The sequence below is a fragment of the Ovis canadensis genome, chromosome 7, assembly GCF_042477335.2.
Source record: "Ovis canadensis isolate MfBH-ARS-UI-01 breed Bighorn chromosome 7, ARS-UI_OviCan_v2, whole genome shotgun sequence".
Lineage (NCBI taxonomy): Eukaryota > Metazoa > Chordata > Mammalia > Artiodactyla > Bovidae > Ovis > Ovis canadensis.
The window spans coordinates 112,026,460-112,046,319 of NC_091251.1; the positions used below are offsets into that span (position 1 = coordinate 112,026,460).

Below are 19,860 nucleotides of genomic sequence, written 5' to 3' on the forward strand. Positions count from 1 at the left end.
CAAATAACCCCATATATGTAATCAGTTCATTTGTACTCTTTTCCCACAGGATCATATACCTTGTGTTTTTACGTCAACATCAAACCACGTAAGCATACCCTATAGCCTCATGCCCACCCTGCCTTTAACTTGTCTTAATCGTCAATGGCAACACATGCAAACGTGTTCAATGCCAATGCAAGTTTCTTTTCCAGAAAGGACAGGGCAGTTTCCATTCAGCTGAATGCTGCAGGAGCATGCTCACTTTCCAAGGCCAATGTATAAAGGCTGGTTACTCCTACAGCTCTGTGATGCAAACACCTTAATGGAAGTTTTAAACGTCTTACTGCTCTTCAAATGGCCTAGAAATACAGTTTCTACTACGAGCTCCACCTGCCGTCACATTCGAACCTGAAATGACCACTTCACAAAGACTCGCCATAACTCTAAATGCATTACCTGTGTCCAGCCCTGAAATGAAAGAGAATTTCAGAACCTTCTAATTCCAAATACAAGGTGGAGTCTTCTGAGTCTTTTCTAATGATAAAAGTTACATAAATACACCTTATGTAGTTACATGTTAAGGCCATAACAATAGGGATCACATAGACCTGTGTGCTTTGTGTTTATCACTAATCTCCGGAAGGTGTTCAAAACTCACCTAAGTCAGGTGATAGAGACTCGGAGAACAGACGTATGGACACAGCGGGGGCAGGAGGGGGTGAGACGAACTGAGAGAGCAGCACTGAGATATTACACACGACGGTAAGCGGAGCAGAGGGCGGAGGGGAAGCCTCTGTGTTACACAGGGAGCTCTGGCGCCCTGACCACCCAGAGGGGTGGGGCGCGGCAGGGCGAGAGAGGAGGTTCACGACGCAGGGCGCTGTAAACCTACGGCTGGTTCATGTTAATGCACGGGGGAAACCCACACAACACTCTGAAGCAATTATCCTCCGATTAAAAATGAATTTTAAAAAACTGTCTGGGCAAATGGACTCTATCAGTGGTTCTCAGACTTTTTTTTTTTTTTTTTTAGCTGTAGGAAAGGTTCTTCTTTATAAAAATAGGAAATCCCACTGTGTAAAGATGAAGGCAAGGCATCCTGGTTGCAAAGAGGTGGGCTCCCCAGGCTTCCCTCTCCAGCAGCCCCTGGAAGTTCCCCAACAGGAAGGACCCAGGATTGCGGATCCTGCCGTAAAGCCCACTGGGGCCAACAATCCTCACGGATCCTTCCAGACTCTGCAGCTCTGCGCATCTCCCACACCACGGAGAGCGCTCCTTCCCATCTGATAAACGGCTCTGGGCAAAAGGACCCTTCCTGTTCTATACTGAATGTATACATTCCTCTCCAAGCTTCTTAGTACACGTCACAGAGATATATCAGAGAAACGCCATCTTTTCTCGTTTTCTCTTTTTAAGCAATTTCCTAGGAGGGTAATCATCTTTCACCACAGGGGTGGATATATTCAAAAAGTACAATAAAACCATATACATTTTTCCTTGGCAGTATTTTCTTTTTCTTTTCTTTTTTTTTTTTTTTGGTGGCTCACAGTTCTGTTTCAGGGTCAGCATGCAGAAAGAAACCCTCTTAAAAAAGAAGTCATCTCATTTTTGGCTATCACAGCAAGCTTAAACCCAGGAGAGGAAGGAGAGAATAACAGAAATGCCAAGTTGTTTAGACTGGAGGTCTGGTCCAAGATTTAGTAGAGAGGGTAGGGCTCCCATTCATTGGGCCATATATTAATTTTTTCCGGGGACTGAAAATGCCTAAAAATGAGGGCTTAAAAGGATCAAGTGGACTTTTAAAAGGTATAATGCAAGCCTTTTTAGTTTGAGAAATAAAATTCAGATTATGATTTTTGGCGGACGTGCAGAGGGGGTAAAAAAGGATAAAATGTGTTCACATAAAAACACTGTAAGGGCAGAAGGGCTTTCGCGACATCAGCGGCGGCGAGCTGCCACAGTGAGATGGGAGAGGAAATCCACAGGACTGATATTTTCCTCTACCCACCTGCTTAAGAGCAGGGGAATGAAGAGAAAAGAGTCCATCTCACTGGCAGAAATCAAGTCTCACCCTATCACTGGGAGGAAAACGGAGAGGAAGCGTGAAGACAGCTTACAGCAGAACAGAGAAGCCTGAGCCAATAAGCCCTTCTTTCTATCAGACGCGGGCAGGAATCACTACCTGTTTTATTAAATACATCTCCTGCTCATAAACCTTCAAAGGTTCCTCAGCATTAATAGTGCCAAGTCCTAAAACCTTATTCTGGAATTTAAAGCTTCATTATTCCTTCCAGGCAAACTGTCCTTAAATCTCCCCCTTCCCAACTCCCAGCTTTCGCCAGGGTCACTCACTCTGAACACCGTTCATTCACAGGTACGCACCGTACTCCATGCTGGTGTGGCATGTTAAATGTTTCAAGGAGGGTGGATTCTGTTTCCAGCGGGACTTGATTTCAACAGAACGACAGCCGAGAGCATACTGTTGTTGCTCCTGTTCAGTCGCCAAGTCCTTTCCAACTCTGTGACTCCAAGAATCGCAGCACGCCAGGCCTTCCTGTCCATCACCAGCTCCCAGAGTTTACTCAAACTCAGGTCCACTAAGTGATGCCATCCAGCCATCTCATCCTCTGTCGTCCCCTTCTCCTCCTGCCTTCAATCCTTCCCAGCATCAGGGTCTTTTCCAATGAGTCAGTTCTTCGCATCAGGTGGCCAAAGTACTGGAGTTTCAGTTTTAGCATCAGTCCTTCCAATGAATATTCAGGACTGATTTCCTTTAGGATGGACTGGTTGGATCTCTTTGCAGTCCAAGGGACTCTCACGAGTCTTCTCCAACACCACAGTTCAAAAGCATCCATTCTTCCACATTCAGCTTTATGGCCAAACTCTCACATCTGTCCATGACCACTGGGAAAACCATAGCTTTGACTCTACAGACCTTGGGTATGAAATTGGAAAGGAGCGGAGGGAGGAGGGGTACTGAAAAATGAGGGGCAGGGATCTTAAAGAAGAGGGACACCTGGGTAGGGGGTTCTGTGGGAGAAACTCCACAGGGCTGGCAAGCAGAAAGGGCCCCTCCAGAGGAGACAGTGTGGACCTGACCTTTCCACTGCTAGCAATGGACAGTGAGTGACAGAGCCCCGCCTCTCCACCACCAACGAACACCTGGGCACCGTGCAGAGACAAGACAGGCCACGTGGGCGCAGGGACGGGCGGCGCAGGCCCCAGTCTAAGCCGACCCTGAGGCCTGCACGCACCTGGCAGAGCAGCACACACGGCCCCCGGGAGCTGGAGGACAGGCTGGACGCCGCCATCTGCCATCGTGCACGCCGCCTGACCTCCGTGCTTCTCCACCTCCTCTGACGGCGCCAGCCTTCCACACCCGGCTCAGGCCCACTCCTCGGGCAGGAAGCGAGGGCCGCTCTCTTCCAAGAGGCCTCTCGAGCGGCCTCTTGCTCTCTCGGGGGTCTTCTTGTCTCTAGTGCTCATGTGGCATCTGGCTGTCACGACAGCAACAGTGCTTCTTTCATCCTCCCTACGACATATTACTCGGAAGGAACGCTGTGCCCACCCTAGACAGCGTGGTGATAAGCAGAGACAAAGCTGTGACCACCCTAGACAGCGTGGTAAAAGCAGAGACAAAGCTGTGACCACCCTAGACAGCGTGGTAAAAAGCAGAGACAAAGCTGTGACCACCCTAGACAGCATGGTAAAAGCAGAGACGTTACTTTGCCAACAAAGCTCCGTCTAGTCAAGGCTATGGATTTTCCAGTGGTCATGTATGGATGTGAGAGTTGGACGATAAAGAAAGCTGAGCACCGAAGAATTGGTGCTTTTGAACTGTGGTGTTGGAGAAGACTCTCGAGAGTCCCTTGGACCGCAAGGAGATCCAACCAGTCAACCCTAAAGGAAATCAGTCCTAATATTCATTGGAAGGACTGATGCTGAAGCTGAAACTCCAATACTTTGGCCACCTGATGTGAACAGCTCACTCACTGAAAAAGACCCTGGTGCCGGGAAAGACTGAAGGCATAAGGAGAAGGGGACGACAGAGGATGAGATGGTTGGATGGCATCACCGATTCAATGGACATGAACTTGGGCAAACTCTGGGAGATGGTGAGGGACAGCGAAGCCTGAAGTGCTGCAGTCTGTGGGGTCGCAAAGAGCCAGACACAACTGAGCGACTTAACAACAGCCAGTGGTCAGGACCCCACACTGCCAATGAGGGGGTGTGGGTTCAGTCCCTGATCCGGAAAGTGAGATCCCACACGCCTCGAGGCTAGCCAAAAAGCAAACAAGCAACAACAAACCGGTCCTAGGATTTCAAGGTAAGTATACTGTCCGTAGCTCAGTCAGTAAAGAATCTGCTGCAATGCAGGAGACCCAGGTTTGAGTCCTAGGTCAGGAAGATCCCTGAAGAAGGAAATGGCAACCCACGCCAGTGTTCTGGACTGGAGAATTCCATGGACAGAGGAGCGTGTCCGGGTCGCAAAGAACTGGACACGGCTGAGCAACTAAACCGCCACCATAATGCGAACGTGTTTCCGAACGACAGAAAAGAACAGAGCGAATGAAATCCAAAGTCCAACGCCAGCTGCATCTGCTGTGCTGGGGCCTCCGCTCCCCAGGGAGAAGCCGCAGACAACAAGATACGCACAGAACAGACACACAAACGTGCTGACAACACCGTGGAAAAGGCTAGAGAGTGGACATTTAAATTTAGGAAAACAATTCCTTTCATCGTCAATGGTCTTGCTCAAAACAACTCAGGTGAGACAGCAACAAACAAAGGTCATTAGCCTCACCAGACACAAACTATTTTTCGATTCACCTGATCCTGGATAGCACGACTGAGCCAAACAGTCCACAATCACCATCGTGATGAATCGATTTCTTCGATGTTTCCATCGCTGACGATTTAAAGTAAGCTCCTAGAAAGCTTTTTTTCCTGTTAAGTATGAAAGTAAAACGTGTTCCTTGTTTTGAAAGGGAAACCACATAAGAAAACAGAAAGAAAGGGGGTGGGTGGGAAAAAAGCACGATCTAATCATCCAGGGGAAACAAAATTCTAATGTTCTTTGTTTTCATTTTCCTCTCCAAGCATATGTTATATGATCTGGGATTAAAAATGCACAGACAGCTGTTGTGGATTCAGTGGGGGCAACGTACACTGGGCAGCTTAAGCCAAAGTCATAGTCATAGTCGTGGCTGTTGTTGGTGCTCTACAATCATCCCACAGTGAAGTCAAACCCCCTGAGATCACCCGTGGCCTTGCCCTTCCCAGAACTGCCCAGACACACGCGGCATTAAACCACTGGCCTACACTGAAGAAGGGCTTCCCGGGGGGCGCTAGTGGTAAAGAACCCGCCTGCCAACGCAGGAGATAGAAGGGGCATGGGACGGATCCCTGGGTAGGGAAGATCCCCTGGGGGAGGGCATGGAAACCCACTCCAGTGTTCCCGCCTGGAGAGTCCCTTGAACAGAGGAGCCTGGCAGGCCATCGTCCATTGGGTCGCAAAGAGCTGGACTCAACTGAAGCGACTAGGCACACGTACAACGAAGAAAGTTCAGGAAACTTTACACACTTCACTACTGTATCTCCCGAACTGTGTGCAGACATCAGTGTCCGCTCATCAGCCTCTCCTGAGACCTCGTGGGGGACACGCCCTACGCCAGGGAAGACCACGGCTCTCTGGAGAAGTAGCTTCTGTGGCGCGGCTGCTGATCGCGGACTGGGCTGTGACTCTCTTTTTGCTCTGGACCCTCAGGAGCAAATCTGACATCAACCTCTAGCAGTGGCACAGAACCTGGCGGCTTGTCTTTTGTGCACTGACCAGCTCCTGATGTCGACTCATTCATTCACTGAGTGCCCGGGACAGTGAAGACTGGCCTCAGCTCCATCACAATGACTAATATGACCCACGGCACTATTAACATCACCCATTAGCAAACGGCTGTGAGGGTAAGCTTAGAGACTCGAGTCCTGCGGCCTGCTACATGCTAGCTAGCTGCACCACCTGCGCAGGTTACTTAACCTCTGAGAGCTTCAGGATGGCTTTAGCTTATAAAACGAGATAGCCCTGATACGAAGGCGCAAGTGGCTCCATCATGTCCCACTCTTTGCGACGCCGTGGTCCGTACAGTCCCTGGACTTCTCCAGGCCGGAACACTGGGGTGGGCGGCCTTTCCCTTCTCCAGGGGATCTTCCCAGTTCAGGGATCAAGCCCAGGTCTCCAGCACTGCAGGCGGGTTCTCTACCAGCTGAGCCACAAGGGAATCCTGACATAGAGCTGTGTTAACGTTGACGATCCCCGCATGATGCTCATCACAGCGTCTGCACAGGGTATATGCTCAAGGAATCAAGCTACAATTATTGTCTGTGATAACAATAAATACTGTAGCACGCGGGAAAGTATTTTATAAACCAATAAAGAGCCACCAAATGCCAGGATTAAGATTTTTTATTACTCCCTGGAGTTCAGTCTACTCATTTGAAAAAAGGGAACATATGACCATTTTCCAGGCTCTTCTAGATTCAAACTTCTTCATTTTCTGTAGTTAGAGAAGATATGACATGATCTCTACTCTTAGAGAACAGAAGTAAAACCCTCCACCACGAGGCTGCAATACCAGGTGGCTCAGCAGTAACAGAACCCGCCTGCCGCTGCAGGAGACACCAGGCTCATGGGTTTGATGCCTGGGTCGGGAAGACCCCCTGGAGGAGGAAATGGCAGCCCTCTCCCGGGTTCTTGCCGGGAGGATCCCACGGACAGAGGCGCCTGGCGGGCTGGTCCACAGGGTCACAAAGAGTCAGACACGACTGAAGTGAGTGAGGGCACACGCGCGCAGTGTGTACTAGAACCAGCACCAACACTCGTCTGTCGCTTCCTTAAACACGTGGCTTGATTCTCCCTCCTGTTAGGACTATCTAACTTCTTGTTCCTGGTGCCCAAACAGTTGCTCCTGACACTCCCGTGCTTTGTCAGGTTATGAGCATTAAAAACGGCATCAGCGCCTTTTTGCTGTTCATTCTGGCTGCTCTTGAATCCTCCCAGTGTGACTTTCCTTGAGATAGCCTGCTCTTCTCACGGCCTTGTCTAAACTTTTCACTCATCCTAATTTTCAAAAGGAGCCTCGACAGAGATGGCCCACCTTTTATAAAACGCAGGGGCGCAGGGACGTAGAGTTTGGGCATGAAGGTTTAGGACTGTTGGCAGCGTGTACATCATCAGGGCTCTGCCCGGCTGGGTTCAACCCAGGGCGTGACTCTGGACCTCCCCCAGGAAGCTGGGCAGCAACAGGCCCTCGCGTGGGATGGCGTGTTGGAGACCTGGCATGGCCTTTTCTAGACGTAAGAGCTACACCTAGTGGGAGAATGCCCAAGTCACAGCTATCCAGAAGGACTTGCTGATGGCTTATCGGGTAGGGAAGCCACCGCAACGCAGGACACACAGCTGTGGGGTCAATCCCCGGGTCAGGAGGATCCCCTGGAGAAGGAATGGCAACCCACCCCAGTATCCTTGCCTGGGGAGATCCCACAGACAGAAGAGCCTGGTGGGCTGTAGTCGCAAAGAGTTGGACACAACTCACTAACTAGCAGCAGCAGAGAGCAACTTCGGAAAGTTGATTATCTGCATAAATAGCTCCCAGAAAACCAAGGCCAACACTTCAGGTTTTAAGATCAAAACATTAAGGAGAGAGATGATATATTTGGTAAAAGAATCTGTGTATAAACTTTTCCTATAAAAGGAAAAGTTACGGGCCTCCCTGGTGGCCCAGCGGCTATGGCGGCATGCTCCCAACGTAGCGTAGCCGTGCTCGATCCCGTCAGGGAGCCAGACCCCAAGTGCCACAACCAAAGACCTCAGATGCCGCAACTGAAAAATAGCCTGTGCGTCACAACGAAGATCAGAGATCCTGTGTGCCGGGACTAAGATCCAGCATAGTCAAAGAAATATTTTTTAAAAAATAAATAACATTAAATGTGACTCAAGTCACTGAAGGGGAGAAAAGAAGGGGCTGATGGTCTGGAATTGGTTCAGGACCGAACAGGTCTCATGAAAAACCGCCATGTCAGCAGCACTCAGAGTTCAGCAGTGACTTCTTGCGAGGCTGGCTGTTTTACGTTCGCAAGGATGTCTGTGCTCTGGAGTGTCCCCCTTTCAAGGGGACATGAACTGCAGCTGGTTGGAAAGTTAGTATCCTGGCTGTAAGCCTACTCCTCTACTCACGAAGTGGTGCTTTGAGAAGGTTAATTTGCCGTTGACATCAGAACCCGAGAGGAAGGGGAGCCAGGAAGCCTGCGGACGAAGGAGAGGCCTCCACCGCGATTCCGGAGGGAGGCGCTGAGCACCTACACTCAGACCTCACTCCTCCAACCCTGCCTTCCCCTGAACGTCTCCGATGGCTAATCTACTTTGCAACCTTCTGTCCAGCTCAGTTCAGTCAGTCAGTCGTGTCCGACTCTTTGCAACCCCATGCACTGCAGCACGCCAGGCCTCCCTGTCCATCACCAACTCCCGGAGTTCACCCAAACCCATGTCCATTGAATCGGTGATACCATCCATCCATCTCACCCTCTGTCGTCCCCTTCTCCTCCTGCCCTCAATCTTTCCCAGCATCAGGGTCTTTTCTGATGAGTCAGCTCTTCACATCAGGTGGCCACAGTACTGGAGTTTCAGCTTCAACATCAGCCCTTCCAATGAACACCCAGGACCAATCAATCTCCTTTAGGATGGACTGGTTGGATCTCCTTGCGGTCCAAGGGACTCTCAAGAGTCTTCTCCAACACCACAGTTCACAAGTGTCAATTCTTTATGGTCCAACTCTCACATCCATACGTGACTACTGGAAAAACCATAGCCTTGTAACTTTCTGAAATATATTTAAAAACTGATTCTTTGGAAAAGATGCTGCAACAGGAAGCATGCTAACGATCTGATGGAGAAGCAGCTGTGGGAGCAGCTGTAATATCCCTGATAATGAACGAAGGACCATGCTTACGAGAGCAGCTCCGGGGGCACATCACCAAAGTCGGAAAGCCCTCGCAGGGAAGCCTCCTCTCAGGATGAGAGCCTCCAGTTCTGCAGCAACCCTCAGGCCACTGTGAGTTTGAGAAAATCTCCCAGAGTGAGGTGCTCTTCATCATCCAAAGCAAACGAGGCTTTAGGAGAGGCCACGTGAAGGCAGTACCTGCAGAGGAGCTCCCGTCCAAACCTTAAAGCTTTAATGTGCGTCAGACCTAACATCAAAAGGAAGCTCCGTGACTGCGGACGTGTGAGAACTGTCTCTGCAGGAGGTGCAAAGCCGAGCGTTAGAGAGCTTGGGTGGGGGCGGCTTCCCTGGTGGCTCAAACGGTAAAGAATCTTCCTGCAAAGCCAGAGACCTGGGTTCAATTCCTGGGTTCGGAAGATCCCCTGGAGGAGGGCATGGCAACCCACTCCAGTGTCCTTGCCTGGACAATCCCCAAGGACAGAGGAGCCTGGCAGGCCATGGGGTCACAAAGAATAGGACAGGACTGAATAACTAAGCATAGAGAACTTGGGGAGGAGAGAAAACGTTCGTGAAATTTACAAAGTCTCCAGCCACACGTCAACGCTCTCTGGAACATCAGAAAAAGAGAAAGCGCAGCAGGGAGACCACTAATAGCATGCCTGGAAGATCCTCTGCCACAGACCAGTCCTCACATCGTATCGGAGCACTCACCCTCAAGAGAAGCCTCCAGGGGCCTCCCCGGTGGTCCAGTGGCTAAGACTGCACGGTCACAATGGGAGAGGCCAGGGTTCGATCCCTGATGAGGGATCTCTAAAGATCCCGCACGCCGCAGCTGAAGACTGAAGATCCTCCCTCGCTGCAGCTAAAACCCGGGGCAGCCAAACAAACAGACATTGTTTTTAAAAAGAGAGAAACCTTTAGAACCCAGTAAAGGTGGACAAACCTTCTGCCAGAGTTTACACTGCAGTGCACAGCAAGTCACCATAGAGAAGCCATGTGGTGTGACATACGTGTACAAGGCGTGCCTCACTAAACGTGACATGATACACACAGGGGATGCTAGGATACGGGCTGCGGGAGGAGTTTTCAGAGGCCAACCTTTACATCAGAGAGCTCGCCTCACCTGTAAAGAACACGGGCCACCTTTCTTCCAGAATAATACCTATTTGTACATCAGATAACTGGTTAAGGAAGGAAAACCTCCTTTGTGAGGTCAAATCTCTAATTAGGAATCAAAGGACCCAGAGGAGGGAGAAGCTCTATGGGAACAGGGACTGTGAGAGTGCCTTTGGCAAGCTCCGTGTATTTATGCAGAAACACTATATAAACAAGAGCATCCAGAGAATCACTCACTAACTCCCAGAGGCCTCCCAAAGCAGAGAAACCCGAACAGTGCAAAAACTGGGAGAAATCCTTCCGCCAGAAGACAGAAATCTTTCCAGACTAGAAGGTTCCCATAGAAACCCAGAAAAAAATACATACAGGAGGCCTCACCAAGAACTTACAATCTAAACTGAAGAGCAAAGAAACAATATTTGAATGTTTTGACAGTGTGAAAAATTTTAATAAGAAATTTAAAACCTGGGGAAATTCCATCAAGTTAGGGAGTTTAAAAAAAAAAAAAGTGAAACAGTGAAGAGTGGGCTATCTCCTCAAAAATATCAATGTTGCAAAAAGGCAAAAAAAAAAAAAAAAAGGGCAAAAACACCTTCTCCTAGAGGCAATATTGTTCACAAAGTCATGTTCAATACGTGATACCAAAGTGAAAAGTGGAAGTGTTATTTGCTCAGTTGTGTCCAACTCTTTGCAATCCCAAGGACTGGAGCCCACCAGGCTCCTCTGTCCACAGGATTCTGCAGGCAAGAACACTGGAGAGGGTTGCCATGCCCTCCTCTAGGGGATCTTCCTGACCCAAGGATTGAACCCAAGTCTCCCGCATTTACGGCAGATTCTTTACTGCCTGAGCCACCAGGGAAACTCATGGGATACCAAACTTGTATCCAAAAAATAATCTACTAAACTCTTCTGTATATCCAAAATTCATAAATAAAAATATTTTTTAAAAGAAAGAAAAATATAGTCAAAAGGACACAGGAGCCAACTCAAGGAGGCACGCGATGGCCAGTCTCCGACAAGCTGAGCGCTAAAATAATCCAGCATAGTGTGCTCAGCCACTCAGTCGTGTCCGACTCTGCGACACCACAGACTGTAGCCCACCAGGCTCCTCTGCGCATAAGAGTCTCCGGGCAAGAATACTGGAGTGGGTTGCCATCTCCTCCTCCAGGGGATCTTCCCGCCCCAGGGATCAAATCTGCCTCTCTTGTGTCCCCTGGGCTGGGCAGGCAGATTCTTTACTACTAGCAGCACCTGGAAAGCCCAGTTAAGTATAGGAATGAATCATAAATCATCAAAGGCACACAAACTCATGAGTCCTTAGTGATAAAGGAGCTAGACTCATCCATCAGGAAGACGGAGTCTCTTGCTTATAGTAAAAATGCCAGGGCTAACTGAAAGAAGGCCTGGGATTAGAAAACCATTACTTTGCAACCATATGGCAAAAGCTGGATCAGACAAGAATCATAAATGGATACCAGATCCAGGGGGAGATGGTGACGAGAAGCACAATTTTGCAACTTCAAACATGCCTCTCCACAGGCCGCTGCTGAGTGGCAAGGGAAGAAAATATCAAGAGAAATAATACAGTGGAGAAACCGGACAAATCCTGACCGGTGAGAAAATGAACATCAGCTACAAGAGACAGACAGACAGACATCTGCTGTGTCAAGACGTGGTGCCCTGAGAAGGACAGATCGCCCGAACACGATGCTGTCTGAGGACACAACACTCGACCGAACGACAGAGGAGTGCCAGGCAAGCACAGGAGGGCTGTTCCTGGAAAGCAAAACAACGCAGAGCGGGCTATTTCCTCAAAAAAATCAATGCTGTAGAAAGGCACCAAAAAAAAAAAAGTCTACAGAAATGTCCTGGCTTAAAAGAGGCTAAAGAGACATGGTACCCAGAACTAACTCCTGGATGAGATGAGGGAAGACCCCTGAAGGGCATAATTAGAGCAAGCGACAGCCCTGGAACGCGGCCGGTTGCTGTCGTTCCGTCTCCAAGTCACGTCCGACTCTGCTGCACAGACGGTACAGACAGGCGTCGACGTGAACTCCCAGCAAGCGTGCCGAGGCTATGGAGGCTCAGCAAGAAGAGGCAGAAAGTGCTGATGAGAGGGGAGACGGTGTAAAGTGCGAACGGTAAGTGAATCTGGGTACACGCCTATGCTCTGCACTATTTTTATTTTGCAACTTTTTGTAAGTCATAAATTGTAATTGAAAAGCCAATTCCGCGTGCTGTGGACCCTACCGCCTCAAACAACAGGGTCACCTCTTTTCTCCTCTGCCTTTCCCCTCTTCACTCAGTCACCCGGCTGAGCTGAGAAACAGCTTCATGTTGCACACAAAGGCAGACGATGCAAAGCAAAGGGCTCTTGATCCACAGCTGCTGGACCTCCTGGAAGACTGACCTGCTCACACTGTCGCTTTCTCACTTCCTGTTTATCTTCCAACGACTGCGGCCCGGCCTCCGTCCCCAGCACGCGCTGACACAGCCCTTGCTAAATCACCCAGCGCCCCCGGGGTGCCAGCTCCACGGGTCCCCTCAGTTCTTTTGCTACTGGACCTTTCAACAGCACTGAACAGTCCGCTTCTGTTGGTTTCTGATCACTCTTGACCTTCCTCTGGGCCCTCTGCCCCTCCTAAGCCTCCTTTGCGATCTCTTCATCCCCTACCTGACTTCTGGTGGTTACCATTCGTATGGCTCTCAGCCCACATTCTCCTGCAGGGGGTCTCATTCATTCCCATGGCTTTAAAACCACCCACAGGCTGAAGACTCCCAAACATCTCTGCAGCCTAGAGCTCTGCTCTGAATTCTAAACTCATACAGCCTGACTGCTTTGATGTCCTTGAGCAAAACCTTTCAAACTCAAAATTGAACTCTTGTTGTCTCCAAACCTTAAATCTTTTCCCCTAGTCTTTCCATTTCAGTAAGTGCCACTTCTGTTCACTCAGCTGCTCAGAAAACCCAGATCATCCGTGGGATGTTCCAATTAGAAGTACCACTCTGTCTTCAGGCTTTTAAATGGTTGAAAATTCTCTAATAATAAACATACTTGTGAATACATTGATTCATCAAAACTAAAAGAACCAAACCTCTTGTTTTGGGGGTAATGGAAACAAAGCAAAGATTAGCTTTAACAGAACGCTTTAGAGTCTCTGTGTTTGCTTTCGTTTCATGAGTGTCTAAATAAGGTAGGTAGTAAAAATCAACTTTCACATTACCAGAAGTGTTTGGATCTACTGAAGACATCACAGAATCAGCTTCTATCTAGAAAAGAAAAAAAAAACAGAATATATAATTTCATCAAATGTTTTCACAGTATAAGTTCTTAATTCCTGGGATGCAAGAAAGCAACGTGTGAGAAACCATCTTTGTTGAATCCAACAGACAAATCACAATCATTTTACTGTTCTGTCAGTAAGACACCAGAAGCTAATCTGCTACAGTTGCTAATGGCCCCCAAAGCTTTAATCTATTGATCAAAACAGTTAAATCACTTAAAATCAACTTGCCTGTCATACATACAGCATACACTACAAGGTAACCTTTCTGTCTTACACAAGTACAAGCAATTGTTACGATGGGCTCTTTGGCTTCATTTAAAATATTTTCCTAATCGCTTCTCGGCCTTTTGGCTAAGATCAAGTGTAAAATATTTTCTTCCTGACTGTAATAGTAACAATGTAGAAAACATAAAAAATATTTTTACATTATGAAGAGAAACAATGAAAAAAAAGCCATCCAGTGAAAACCACCGTCCACATTTCCGCCGGGTATGCTTTCCTTTTTCCCGTGTGTTTTTTCAAAATTGGAGTACAGCTGTTTCACAGCGTCGTGTTAAGTTTATGCCGTGCAGCCAAGTGACCCGGTCACACACATCCATAGGGCCCCTCTGGTTTGGGCTTTTCTCCTACAGCAAAGTGACCCGGTCACACACATCCATACGGCCGCTCCATCGTCACCTTTGGCTTTCCTTCCCATTCAGGTCACTGCAGGGCACCAGGCAGAGCCCCTGTGCTGTGAAGTCAGCTCCCATCAGCTCTCTGCTTTACACACTGCAGTCTGTGTACATCAATGCCAGTCTCAGTCCATCCGACCTCCTCCTTTCCTACCCACGCATTTGCAAACATATTTGAGAACGCACTGTGTATTAAGTTTGTGGACCCGCCTTCACTAAGTATTAAAACACCAGCATTTTCCCACATTGCTGTAAGACTTTTACAAACATCATGGAATTAGGATCTTGGCAACATGCGACATAGCTTCTCCACCTTGGATTCCATGCCCTGCACTTTCCTGGTTCTTCCTGACCCTTCCAGAAGACTAGCTCCCGGTGCACCTTCCTCTTGGGGTCCCCACAGACCTTAAATGTGCAGACGCCCCCAGGCTCTCCCCTTGAGAGAGCGTGCCGCCCTTCACACTCTGCACACCCTTCCTGGCTGATGCCATCCACTCGCACACCTGTGAGGAACCCCAAATCTATCTCCGCCCTCCCCTCTCCACCTGATTTTAGATTCCTCATGAGGGAGGCAGCACAGCCTGAGAGCTGCTTGTTAGCACCATCGTCACCTCATCATCCAGCACGGGACTTAAACAGCGAGTGCACACGGCTGTATTTAACATGGAGAACCAATGAGGACCTGCTGCAGGGCACAGGGAAGGCTGCTCAATGTCAGCTGGCAGCCTGGATGGCAGGGGGCGCTGGGGGAGAATGGATACACACATACGTATGGCTGAGTCCCTTCACTGTTCTTCTGAAACTGTCTCAGCATCACTGCTCAGCTGTATCCCAACACAAATAAAAAGTGAAAAACACAAAAAACACAGCGCATGCACTTAGGGCGCTTGCATCTCCTCGGTGTTAGCGCGCCGCTGTGTGAGCTCACTGCCCTTCCCCCAAAGCCCGCCTTCGGAGCTTCCCTCTTCTTATCCTTTCAGTCCTGTGGCCGCATGGCTCCGGTACAGTCACCAGGTCCAATAACCGGGACAGCTTCTCCCACCACCCCGGGGCGCCCCCAGACCCCTCATACCAGTGGAGTCTATCTCCGCTGGTCTAAACAGGCCCAACCTCCTATTACAGTTACCACTAGAACTCCTCACCTTCTCCTCCTTCTGTTCTTAATCTCTGTCTCAGTATTTCTCAGAGTTTATAAGTCTCTCTAAACTGGGAACTGCTTCAAAGCGTGTGCGCGCTCAGTTGCTCAGCTGTGTCTGTCGCTTTGTGGCCCCGTGGGCGATAGCCCGGCAGGCTCCTCTGTCCATGGAATTTTCCAGGCAAGAATGCTGGAGTGGGTTGCTGTTTCCCATTCCAGGGATCTTCCTGACCCACATCTCTTGTGTCTCCAGGACTGGCGGGTGGATTCTTTACCACTGATGCCCCCTGGGAAGCCCTGCTTCAAAGTAGCATCTATGTTTTATTCATCTTTATTATTTCTAGCCACTTGGAACTGCTCCTCTTACTATATGAGAATATAATAAATTTTATTCTGTAAACATTTTCATGAATGTAGAGTGATTTATTACATAAAAGTGACTTACAGCTTCATGACCTGCATTCAGGAGTTATTTCATTTGCTCAAAAGCAATATTTAAAAACAAAACCCCAAACCTCAACCTAATATAAGAGTAAAAGCCTGTTAGGTTTCAGAGGGAATACATTTTCACTTAAATGTTCATGATGGTTACAAATGATTCTTAAGTGTATAGGTGATTTAATACATTAGCATTTTACTGTTTAGCAGCCTGCAGTCAACAAGCATTTGCTTTGATTAAAAAGTAAACTCCAAAACCTCAACCGAAAGTAACAACCTGTTAAACTTGATGGCGTGCGGGACGCACGCTACCCTATCACTGTACATGTCATTAAATTCTTCACTTATGCCCTAAAATTAAAACCGAGTGAGTAGATCCGAAAGTAATAAGGGCAGAACGAGGCCAGGTATCTTTCCAGCTGAACCTGGGTTAAACGCAGTGTTTCACAGGCTGGGTCCACTTGGCGACCTGCTCTGGAATTCCAGCTGAAATGAGTGCAGGTTAACAGGAGAGCTGTACTTTCTGGGAGGCAGCCCTGACTAGCCCTGAGGACTTCTCTGAGCTCCAGAATCAACCTCACAGTAACTAAGCAACCCCCTGGCAGTTGAACCACTCGGAACCTACCCGAGCTGTTCATGGGACCCGTTGAATCAACAGAACACACTAACAGTGAAGTTGTGATACACCTAAGCATGATGGAGAAGTGGATGCGATGTGGTCCCCGGCTTCGTGGGGTCTGTAATCTGAGACAAGTAGAGCTCGATCATAAGGCAGAGCTGAGCCCAAGTGGCCGCCGGATCCCTTGGTCCAATGAGGGCAGGAGGGAGGGCATTCCAGAGACAGCCCCGAGTGCTCCCTCACGCTGATGCCTGCCACTGAATTTCTTACACCTGACCAAGATCTCGCCTCTGATCTATCCCAATTCAGCAGCTCAACAAGAGGGACCTGGGACTAGAATGGATGTAAAGGACAAGGGGAGCACGCAAGGATGGGGAGCCCCAGGAAACCTGTCTGACTGAAGCAGGAGGCTCACTGGAGTTCAGCTCAGCTCTCCTTAACTAGCGCAACCTTTTCTGGAGAAGCAATGCCCAATGAAATTTCAAGTGTACCTAGCACTTATACTTCTAGGAATTAATTCCACAGAGATGCATTCACAAACAGAGATATAGTTGCAAAAGAATGCTCATTGTGGCAATATTAGCAGGAATGAAAAATAATGGAAGCAACTGAAATGACCAAAACAAGGCAACTAGCTAGAGACGACCAGGCAACTGCCTTTTCTTAAATGTAGTGTGTGTGCTTCCATGTTCTTCTACTGTCAAGTGAAAAAAGCAAGTTAAAATAAAATAGGCATACTATACACCTTCCTATGCTTTCAATAGCATGCCAGGCGTGTTTGTCATGCATAGGAAATTTGGGATGATACACAAGAAAATGGCTAATAATGGTAACTCCTGAGGAGTAGGGAGGGAAGAGATTTACATCCAACTTCATATTTTTCTGGTCAGTTTTAAATTTTTGACTATATAAACGCATTATTTTCATAATTTAAATGGGGCAACTTTTTTTTCTTAGTTTAAAAAAAAAAGAAAATCCTGCACGTCCCTTCCTCTGTGAATTCCCCCTGTTACCAACATCCCCCTCCCAGGCTTCTGTCTTGAAACCATGCTAGTATCTCACATTTAACATAATTATTGCCAGCCTTGTGGTAACTTAGTTTTTATAGATTCTAATTCATCACTTATTTGGGTTCTTAAGAAGAAAGTAAAATTCAGCACTGGACACATCTCTAAAATTGCTCAAAAGGCAATGGTTTGTTTTATAAACATCCTAAGCTAGCCCTCTGCACTTTACTTAGAATCCATCCACTACTGTATTGGGCTTCCCTCGTAGCTCAGTTGGCAAAGAATCTGCCTGGAATGCAGGAGACCCTGGTTCAGTCCCTGGGTGGGGAAGATCCCCTGGAGAAGAGAATGGCAACCCACTCCAGAATTCTTGCCTGGAGAATCCCATGGACAGAGGAGCCTGGCAGGCTACAGTCCATGGGGTCGCAAGAGTAAGACACAACTTGACAACTAACCCACCACCACTACTGTATTCTCTGCGCTGTCCCCAAATACAAAAGAAATTTCTACCTTGGATGGCTTGTAACCAAACAGCATTACAACAGCAACTTTAAAGTCCTCTCTGCTTAGATAGCCTTTGTTATCTTCATCGCATGCTCTAAATACCTAAAGAACATTAAAAATCTTCAGTTAATAAAACAGAAACCATTTGTTCTACTATTTTTATTACTAACATATATTAAGTTTAGACCTGTCAAATCTAAAACTTAGCTGAAAATTTGGGCTGGGAAGTGAGTTTCATTATCTTAATTTTAATTCTCAAAACACCTTAATGATGTGCTAAAATTTACTCCCCACCCCTCCTCAAAGTGCCAAGGACTTAATCGGTAGGTTGATTCTTTTAAACCATCGGGATAAATTCTACCCAAAATTCATGCTAGAATGAGGAAGGCGAGGCAGCGAGGACGGCTTTGAAAGGCGGGAGGAGAGGTGCAGGTTACAGCTTATTATAAAGAGACTGTCGCAGAGAGCAGAAGGGGGTTGGAAGGAGGCAGAACACTGGACGGGGATCCAGAAGCTTGGAAGCCCCAGGCTGGATCATTAGCCATCACACCTCGGGGCTGAACGAGAGCCGGGCGAGGGGATGGCGTGAGCGCCCCGGGTCAAGCCGAAGTCCGAGACCCAGCCCTCCGGACACCTACTTCCACCCACTTCTTGTGCTCTGAGGGACTAGCCTCCCACGTTCGCGGCCGGCCGCCGGCCTGGGAGGAGAACATCGCGATCTCCCCATGCGAGTCCAGACTGCAGAACCCGCGAGCTCTGCGGCCAAAGCCCCCGGGCCGGGACCGCCAGCCCGGCTCGGCGCAGTCCCGGAAGCTGAGCTTCGCCAGGCACCTCCAACGTCCCCTCTCATTGGACAACCTGCGAGCCACTGGCGTTGATCCCGCAGCTCTATTGGCCAGAGACTTTGTTTGGCTACGTTTCCTTGGAACAGCCTATGGCAGAGGCCCTCAGGCCCGCCCCCAACCCTGGCTCCGCCCCTCTAGTTTTATTAACTCTTGGCACAGCCTATGGCAGAGAAGCCCTCAGGCCCGCCCCCAACTTTGGCTCCGCCCCCTAGCTTTATTAACTCTTGGAACAGCCTATGGCAGAGAGGCCCTCAGACCCGCCCCCCAACTTGGATCCGCCCCCTAGTTTCGAAAACTCTGGGAACAGCCTATGGCAGAGAGGCCCTCAGGCCTGCCCCAAGCCCTGGCTCCGCCCCTCTAGTTTCTCCCCCCTGGGCTGGGACACGTGCTCGCCCAGGCACTGTTTCACTGTGTACTGCGTGATTCTTCTCATTTTCTGTTCCCACACCTTGCAGTATTTACTTTTGATAATTTCGATCAAAGACACTATGCTAGGCATCGTAAGAGACACAAGAGTGTGAACAAAGCATAAAAGGAACCAATCAAGCCCAGGACTCACGTCCGGATCAGCAAGTCCCAGGTAATTACTCTGTTCCATCCTCCCGATAAGCCTAGCACTGAGCCCGGTGCCTAGTACAAATCAGACGTTCAATAAACAAACCAAGTGAGCCCTTAGAACGTTTCCATCAAGTTATTTAATCCAGCTTTCTGGGAGGGGTGGAAATTCCAAGAATGGTATCAAGAGCACTGAGTCCAAACTCCATGGCAAACATCCTTACTAAATGCAAGAAATAGGGCAAGGATTCCATTTGGGAAGAGTTTATCTCAGATCCGTCTCCTGGCAAATCAGTAAGATTAAAAAGGCAACACACATACACAGAGGCACACACACCTACTTTAACTAAGAAACCAATATTCGAGCTTGAGTCTGAGGGAGCTTATTTAACCTTTGGTCTTAGAACAGGGCTTACAGTCTGCGCCCCAGGAGAACCCGGAACACGTCTCAGACTTCAGCTTCCTCTAACCTCTCAGCTGACCCTCTCCCCCTTTGAAAAGAACCCCCCCCCCAACCCCCGCTGCCTCGAGCTCCGGGAGCCTGAAATTAGGAGATCCCCCGCAAAGAGGATGCGTTTTGCTGATCAGCTATGAGGAAAGAGGGAAACTTCTCTTCCTCTCTCCCGCTTTTGGCAGCCGTGGCCAGGCGGCGAGAGGACCGCTAAAAGCTGCCGGGACTCCTCCCCTCTCTGGAGGGGCCCGCGG

General features: G+C 48.8%; 2 protein-coding genes and 1 pseudogene across 9 annotated transcripts in view; 2 read left to right on the plus strand and 1 right to left on the minus strand.

Moving 5' to 3' along the window:
• The window catches only part of EFCAB11 (EF-hand calcium binding domain 11), a 173,643-nt gene extending 154,960 nt beyond the window's left edge, over positions 1-18,683 (minus strand). For 5 of the 6 annotated variants that reach the window (XR_011258381.1, XR_011258382.1, XM_069597318.1 and 2 more), the window contains exons 1-3: positions 18,394-18,616; positions 17,762-17,857; positions 13,316-13,361 (exon numbers count right to left, since the gene is read on the minus strand). Coding sequence is in view for 4 of the 6 variants with exons in the window: in XM_069597318.1 (XP_069453419.1) it covers positions 13,316-13,361; positions 17,762-17,857; positions 18,394-18,468 (217 nt within the window). In the remaining 2 variants the exon portion in view is untranslated. Of the gene's footprint in view, positions 1-13,315; positions 13,362-17,761; positions 17,858-18,393 lie in introns of all 6 variants that reach the window. The other variant, XM_069597315.1, reaches the window with a different exon arrangement.
• On the plus strand, positions 13,710-13,821 carry LOC138444493 (U2 spliceosomal RNA; annotated as a pseudogene).
• Positions 18,684-18,963: 280 nt separating the features above from the next.
• Positions 18,964-19,860, plus strand: part of TDP1 (tyrosyl-DNA phosphodiesterase 1) — an 81,594-nt gene continuing 80,697 nt past the window's right edge. For 2 of the 3 annotated variants that reach the window (XM_069597286.1, XM_069597289.1), the window contains exon 1: positions 18,980-19,180. The gene's annotated coding sequence lies outside the window, so the exon portion shown is untranslated. Of the gene's footprint in view, positions 19,181-19,860 lie in introns of all 3 variants that reach the window. The other variant, XM_069597285.1, reaches the window with a different exon arrangement.